At 44.0% G+C, this 8,617-nt stretch overlaps 1 protein-coding gene across 1 annotated transcript in view; it reads left to right on the top strand.

Moving 5' to 3' along the window:
* Positions 1–512: 512 nt before the first annotated feature.
* Positions 513–8,617, top strand: part of LOC139755150 (phosphatidylinositol 3,4,5-trisphosphate 3-phosphatase TPTE2-like) — a 150,198-nt gene continuing 142,093 nt past the window's right edge. Inside the window, exons 1-2 of the mRNA XM_071673302.1 lie at positions 513–858; positions 1,850–1,885. Of these exons, the coding sequence (XP_071529403.1) occupies positions 1,878–1,885 (8 nt within the window). The 5' untranslated portion in view covers positions 513–858; positions 1,850–1,877. The remainder of the gene's footprint in view (positions 859–1,849; positions 1,886–8,617) is intronic.

Here is an 8,617-nt window from a genome sequence, read left to right as displayed (position 1 = left end):
GTACGATAAAGTTTATCAAAACATAGTATTTTATCATAATGTTGGGGCGGCCCACAACGCTCGTGCGAGTCTGTTCCGTTAACAATAGAGAGAATTACGACTTCCTTGATTTTCCCAGGATGGTGGGCTGCCACGCTTGGAGGGAGACAAGTTGCCAAAACTGTTTGGAAAAAAACAGTTGTCTTTGTATTTACATCAATTTGACTAATGTTGGGCTAGATTTCACTATATTTGACTCATGGATGAAACAGGAAATGTTTTTAAATGGCTGTAGTGAAGCTTAGTATCAGTATACTTATATAATTCATAGCAACAGGTCTATTGAAACATTTTTAAGCAGAGTGAGATTAACATGTGGTAATTCTACTGCACTCAGTAAGTTGGAAGAGTAATTATATTCGTCTATTTCATCCATAAATTGAAATTCCAGGTACACACACCTTCCTGACCTGAGGGAAATAAACAGTGCCCAGCAGATGGCAAGAGCGGGCCAGCCGTGGGACTCGGGTATCAGAGATCCGCCCCCGCCGCTGCTGACACAACCCCTCACCCCATCACTCTCACCTTCCTCCCCCTTCCTGGCTCTCCTACCTCACCTGCCAGGCAATATTATAACCCCAGCAGCCCTGAGGGAGTCTCAGGCGACCAATAATATCGTGCTCCAGCGGTTTTGTAAGCGTTATTTCGTGAGAGAAACAAAGTGCACGGAAAATTTGAACATGACGGGGAGCCATGGGCTGTGACCGTTTAAGTGAACCTTCATTAGTGTTGAAAATAAATACTTTAGTATAATTTTGATACATTTAGTGAATTACGGATTACCTGCTTGCGGCCAACTAGACAACAGCTTGATTAATGGTAAGTTTAACTTCTTTGTAGACTCGTCCAGAAATTTTCTCTGGAAGACCACACATATTTTGTGTTTTGAGACTTGTTTGTTGGCATCGGTATTGTTGAAGAAGGGTTTATTTAAGTGCATGCCGTCATGCGAACGATAACTTTTGTTTTCGTACAGATAAATGAGTTTGAAGTTTTGTTAACCACTTGAGCAAGACGGTACGCTCTCTCAGGACTGCGGCGATCTCTTGAATTCGACGGTACGTTCCTTGAACATCACGGTACGGTCCGGGTACGGTCCACCAGTCTGACGGTACAACACTTGGGTACGATGATCTGGCCTCCCACCTAACACAATTAAAGGTCAGGTCATAAAGCCACTGTTGTACCGTCATGCTCATGGACTGTACCGTAGTGCTCACAGACTGCACCGTAGTGCTCAAAGACTGCACCGTAGTGCTCAAAGACTGCACCGTAGTGCTCACGGACTGTACCGTAATGCTCAAAGGCTGTACCGTAGTGCTCACGGACTGTACCGTAGTCTCACGGACTGTACCGTAATGCTCAAAGGCTGTACCGTAGTGCTCACGGACTGTACCGTAGTGCTCACGGACTGTACCATAGTGCTCAAAGGCTGTACCGTACTTTTTAGAGTACGACCAGTAAGGCCAACTTACCAGATGGTTGTTTGGTATGTGACCAGATGTTAAAAGAACCTTTTTTTTTTAATTACTCTCTCTCTCTCTCTCTCTCTCTCTCTCTCTCTCTCTCTCTCTCTCTCTCTCTCTCTCTCTCTCTCTCTCATCAATTAGACGCCAACACTGGCTTTGTAGATCTGTGGTTCGATATCATAGGAGACGACATGGTCATGGTACATAATGTGTGTACATGGTCATACCGTGTGTACCTAGTGGGTGTGTGTACGTGGTCACGATAGTCAGAGTTGGTACGTGATAGTTATGTACGTGATCGCCACAATGTTAATGTGAATTTAATTGATTTCTTATCACAGAGGTGGCGGCCGGCCGGGCGTCTGAGAGATGTTCAGGTAAGAGCAGGCGTCAGTCAACTAATATATGCTCGTTAGGGTTAGATGCTGGTTAATTTGTGCACTGAGTGAAATATTCGCTGGGTGCATGCTCGCTGGTTGATGCATGCGTTGGATAATGTTCTCGCTAATGATCTGTTTGCTAGTTGATATGCTTTCTTGTTCGCTAGTTGATATGCTTCCTAGCAATTATGTTCGTCATAGAACATGCTCGCTGAACATACCGGCTGTATGACATGATTGTTGTGTTACCTGCCTGCTAATGAATATGGTTACTTGCATGTTAGTTAATTTCCTTACTAACTGTTAACACGCTTACTGCCTGATATATTCGCTGGTTAACATGATTGGTAGTTAACATTTTCGTTAGCTGACGTTTATTTTGAATAATAGCAGCCTCGTTAACCAATATATTCTGTAGTTAACGTTCTAATCAACTGATGTGCTCCAAAAAGGAACACGCTTGATAACAGCTCGACAGCATGTCCATTAATAATTTTTCCAAATTGTTAGTAGCATACTTGTAAGTCAATATACTTACCAGTTGATATACTGTTGAGTTGAGCGTCCTTCTACACCTACTTTCCTGCATGACCACAGGGGCGCTGCGGGCGGGCACCCCAGTGATTAGAGTAATTTTATGTCTATTTTGTCACCCCTGAGACCTTGTGTATACAACAGGACTTCTGTACCACACTGAATAAAACATGGATATATAATTTGTCTTTTGTAAAACAATGATGATATGTAGAACTTGTTCGTGTATCTGAGAGAATGAAGGAGACAGTGGATGAGAACTGGACAACAAGAGATTACTTAACAAGCTCATCATAATCTGGTTGGGCGTCCCGCTCTGGGACACTGTATTTTGGCTGTATAAGGTCGTAAGTATATTGTATTATTTATTTCAATAAAAACCGCTAAATTGTTATCTTGTACCATTATCTTGAATCTGTTATTAAGGTTTAGAATAACTATAATTCCATCATATATATATATATATATATATATATATATATATATATATATATATATATATATATATATATATATATATATATATATATAAGTCGAGAACATTATCTCGGAAAGCAAAAATGGGTATGTTTGAAGGAATAGTGGTTCCAACAATGTTGTATGGTTGCGAGGCGTGGGCTATGGATAGAGTTGTGCGCAGGAGGGTGGATGTGCTGGAAATGAGATGTTTGAGGACAATGTGTGGTGTGAGGTGGTTTGATCGAGTAAGTAACGTAAGGGTAAGAGAGATGTGTGGAAATAGAAAGAGCGTGGTTGAGAGAGCAGAATAGGGTGTTTTGAAATGGTTTGGGCACATGGAGAGAATGAGTGAGGAAAGATTGACCAAGAGGATATATGTGTCGGAGGTGGAGGGAACGAGGAGAAGTGGGAGACCATATTGGAGGTGGAAAGATAGAGTGAAAAAGATTTTGTGTGATCGGGGCCTGAGCATGCAGGAGGGTGAAAGGAGGGCAAGGAATAGAGTGAATTGGATCGATGTGGTATACCGGGGTTGACGTGCTGTCAGTGGATTGAATCAGGGCATGTGAAGCGTCTGGGGTAAACCATGGAAAGCTGTGTAGGTATGTATATTTGCGTATGTGGACGTGTATGCATATACATGTGTATGGGGGTGGGTTGGGCCATTTCTTTCGTCTGTTTCCTTGCGCTACCTCGCAAACGCGGGAGACAGAAAAATATATATATATATATATATATATATATATATATATATATACATTAGGTGTCCATGGAATAAGATAGAAAATATTAATGAAAAATATAAAGTCAGTTTGTGACTGAAGGGCCATGTTATTGTATTGTTCTATTTGATATTTTTTTTTCTCCATTGTTCTCATTGACAATTATTATTATTATAATCATTATTATCATTATTGTTATTGCCAATAGTATTGTTATTATTATTATTATTTCACCACGAAATTACATAAGATCCTGCATCTGAAATATATAAGAGGAAAGATTACAATACGTAGGTTCATGAAGTGAAAGATTATGTATATATATATATATATATATATATATATATATATATTCAAACTGACTCCAGGATTTCAAGTTTAATCTTGTAGAGAACAGCACCTGTGAACCTCCTTGAGTTCTTGCTTAGTATGTGTACTGAACAATTGTTCACAGGACTGGCAGAGAACAATTCACAACGGAACAGTTGTTCTCAGCTGTGGCAGAGAACAAATCAACGGTACAGTTGTTCACTGCTGTGGTAGAGAACAAATCAGAACGGAACGTGTTCACCGTTGTGGTAGAGAACAAATCACAGAACAGTTCCAATAATTCAACGGAGAAATTAACCATTGATGTGTACACTTCCTGTTGCTGAACATCTGGATCAACGTGAACATCTGCCCAGTTGCTCGGAAAATCTAGAATGTCATTAATGGACGATTTTGAAAATGATCTGTTTCTTAAAAACATTGAACAGGTTATTACCATAAATAACGGACGATTTAATGACAGCTCCACTCAGGTACAGCTGCTGGTGCTGTATGAAGACCAGGTACAGCTGCTGGTGCTGTATGAAGACCAGGTATAGCTGTCCACCAGCTGGGGAGGACCCCCGGCCCTCCCTGACAGCCCAGGGTCAACAGGTGTCATGTCCTGGGGTCAGGTCCACCAGCTGCTAGGGTCATTGTCAAGGTCAATCTCCTGGATCCTGTTTTTCCAGTTATACGAGAAACCTGTACCTTGTGTGTGTGTGTAGCTACCCGTGCAACACACACACACACACACACACACACACACACACACACACACACAATTATGTGTGGCCCACCTATGTGTGGCCCACCTGGATGAGTGGTTCACATGTGTTTGGCCCATCTGGGTAAGTGGCCCACCTGTGTGTGTTTTCGGTCCATCTGGATGTCTGATCCGCCATAGTGTGGCCCAGGTGGTTATGATTCAAGTGTGTGGCCCAGGTGGTTATGGTTCAACTGTGTGGCCCAGGTGGGTGTGGCTCAGCAGGGTGTGGCCCAGGTGATTGTGGCACAGCAGGTATGTGGCCCGGGTGGGTATGATCAGCAGGAGTGTGTGGCCCGGGTGGGTGCATGACCCGGGTGGGTGTGGCTCAGCAGGATGTGGCCCAGGTGGGTGTGGCTCAGCAGAGCGTGTGGCCCGGGTGGCTGTGTGGCCCCGGTGGGTGTGGCTTACATGAGTGTGTGGCCCAGGTGGATGTGGCTTACATGGGTGTGTGGCCCTGGTGGGTTGGGTGTGGCTTACATAGATGTGTGGTCCAGGTGGGTGTGGCTCACTTGGGTGTGTGGCCCTGATGGGTGTGGCTCACATGGATGTGTGGCCCTGGTGAGGTGGGTGTGGCTCACATAGGTGTGTGGCCCAGGTGGGTGTGGCTCACATAGGTGTGTGGCCCAGGTGGGTGTGGCTCACATAGGTGTGTGGCCCAGGTGGGTGTGGCTCACATAGGTGTGTGGCCCAGGTGGGTGTGGCTCACATAGGTGTGTGGCCCAGGTGGGTGTGGCTCACATAGGTGTGTGGCCCAGGTGGGTGTGGCTCACATAGGTGTGTGGCCCAGGTGGGTGTGGCTCACATAGGTGTGTGGCCCAGGTGGGTGTGGCTCACATAGGTGTGTGGCCCAGGTGGGTGTGGCTCACATAGGTGTGTGGCCCAGGTGGGTGTGTGGCCCAGGTGGTGCTGGCGTCAAGATGCCGGGGGCCGCTTGCTCTGACTCACACCTGCAGATCAATAAACTTCTGTTTTTGTGGTGTAGTCCAGCTGTAACTGGTGCCGCAGTGGTCTCCATACAGGTGCCACTAGTGTTAGCAGTCACTGCAGTGGTACAACTGATGTTAAGAAGCACCACAATGGTGCCACTGGTGTTAGAAGTCACTGCTGAGGTGCCACTGGTGTTAGAAGTCACTGCTGTGGTGCCACTGGTGTTAGGAGATGTTGTAATAATGCCACAGGTGTTAGAAATCACTGCTGTGGTGCCACTGGTGTTAGGAGATGTTGTAATAATGCCACTGGTGTTAGAAGTCACTGCTGTGGTGCCACTGGTGTTAGGAGATGTTGTAATAATGCCACTGTTGTTAGAAGTCACTGCTGTGGTGCCACTGGTGTTAGGAGATATTGTAATAATGCCACTGGTGTTAGAAGTCACTGCTGTGGTGCCACTGGTGTTAGGAGATGTTGTAATAATGCCACTGGTGTTAGAAGTCACTGCTGTGGTGCCACTGGTGTTAGGAGATATTGTAATAATGCCACTGGTGTTAGAAGTTACTGCTGTGGTGCCACTGGTGTTAGGAGATGTTGTAATAATGCCACTGGTGTTAGAAGCCATTGTTGTGGTGCTAAGATTTAGGGGTCATTGCAATGGTGCTATTGGTGTTAGGAGCCATTGCCTTAGTGCCAGTAGTGTTATGCGCCACTGCTGTGTTACCACTGGTGTTAGGGACCACTGGTCATTGGTGTTAGGGACGATTGCTTTTATGCCATTGGTGTTGGGGACCGCTGTTGTTGTGCCAGTGGTGTTAGGGACCACTGCTAAAGTGCAACCAGTGTTAAGGACCACTACCATAGTGCTTTTAGTGGTGGGAACCTTTGCAGTGGTGTTAGGGATTACTTATGTGGTGCTAATGGTGTTAGGGACTGCTTATGTGGTGCTACTGGTGTTAGGGACTGCTTATGTGGTGCTACTGGTGTTAGGGACTGCTTATGTGGTGCTACTGGTGTTAGGGACTGCTTATGTAGTGGTAGAGGTGTTGTACCAGTGGATATGGGGCACTGCTGGGGTCAGGCACCACTGCTGTGGTGTATTACGCTGTGCAGGACCACTGACCTCGTTTTCAGTGGAGCAAGGGACTGACTTGTGGTGGCGTTGGTGTCAAATGCCCTTTAACTGATGATAGTGTTGTTAGTTAATGTGACATGTTGCTGTGAAGCCAAGGGTTAGTGGTCATAAATAGTGGTGTGGTAGTGGTCATGTGCTGTGGTGGTGGTAGTGTTAGAGTTGACTGGTGGTGGTGATCATGTGGTGTTAGAGACCACTGATTGAAAGAGTTATCATACGCCCCAGTGGTGGTGTTTGTGACCACTGCGGTGATGGTGGTGGGTCTCTCTCTCTCTCTCTCTCTCTCTCTCTCTCTCTCTCTCTCTCTCTCTCTCTCTCTCTCTCTCTCTCTCTCTCTCTCGGTGCAGAATACGTTTAAAAAACAATTACTTTTTCCTAAGTGGTCATTGCCTTAACTTCAGTGATGTTTATGGACCACTGTTGTCTCTCTAGTGGTATATTGAACTTCAGTGGATTGATGGCATTAGTATTCAGAACCACAAGTCCGGTGCTGCAAGTGGTATGAGGGACCATTGTTGTCATAGTAATCAAGACGCCAGTACTGAGGTATCAGGCATTTTTTGACTTTACTGATGTACAGGAAAACATTGGTTTTATTGGAGTTATGAACTGGTTTTATTAAAGTTATGAACTGGTTTTATTAAAGTTATGCATTGGTTTTATTGGAGTTATGGCTCACAAAAATTAGGCTAATGGGGTCGGCTTTGTCCTCTCGAAAGCCTAGCCTGTGAGTGATAGTTGAATCATCGGCCGCTAGGAGGTCAGGACGCCATGTACTAATTTTGAACAATAACTGATAACTGATTACGCTATCACACACAAAGGTCATGTCTCCTGGCAACGGTATTCACAGTAACTGATAATTAATAATGTGGCGAGAACGTACAATACAGCCCCAGCTGTGGTTCGAGGGGGTGGGTCATTCATTTATTGCTAGCTGGTAACTCGTCCCGGTCATTGCATCACAGTTAGGATTATGTAGTATGGCGTCAATATACTGTCATGTTAAATATTTACATTGTACGCCGGGCCGGGAGCTGGGACGTAGAGGTAATAATTGTGTACTAACTTTTACATTGCATGTACTAACTCTTACAATGCAGTGTACTAACTTTTACAATGCAATGTAGAACTCTTACAATGCAGTATACTAACTTTTAAAACGCAGTGTACAAACTCTTACAATGCAGTGTACTACTCTTACAATGCGGTGTGCAATTTATATATGCATTGTACTCACGTACATTGTACTCGTGCATTAACCGAGTTATGAATAGTGAATATATTTTTTATGTTTGTGTTCAGCTTGGATGGTGGATGGCACAACATATTCAACAAAATTTAAGCTTCGAATAAGTTTTTTGTCGCAGTCAGCTTGACTGTGTTGAATTGTTTTTCTTTTTATTTTACGTTTTTGGCTTAATGGTGGAGGTAAATAAGGATCCCGTAATGATGTCAGGGGTAATGAAGAAAGTGTAATGATGGTTAACGCAGCGTGAGGGGATGAGCCAGGAAATGTGGCGTTATTTACAGACATTAACTTATAAGAGGCAGGAGTACCGGGTAACGCTTAGCTGGCGTCTAGCTTGATGAATTACGCTGTTTTAGCTGCCATGTTATAACACAACTGCCAGTTTTGGATTCAAGTAGGACCGACTTCAAGCAGTTGTTCCGTGAATGTTTCTATTTACTTCCAGGCTGTCGTATCATTATTATTATTATTATTATTATTATTATTATTATTATTATTAATATTATTATTTATGAATTTTTGGTATACGACATGGCATTCTTGCCAACTTGGTCATTCTTATTGTTTGAGACCCTTTTCATCTCACAATAATGTCCTTTATCCTTCTGATTTGTTGTTGTGC

This window comes from Panulirus ornatus, chromosome 18 (assembly GCF_036320965.1).
Source record: "Panulirus ornatus isolate Po-2019 chromosome 18, ASM3632096v1, whole genome shotgun sequence".
In the NCBI taxonomy this organism is placed as follows: Eukaryota; Metazoa; Arthropoda; class Malacostraca; order Decapoda; family Palinuridae; genus Panulirus; species Panulirus ornatus.
This window is presented reverse-complemented; position numbering and strand designations above follow the sequence as displayed.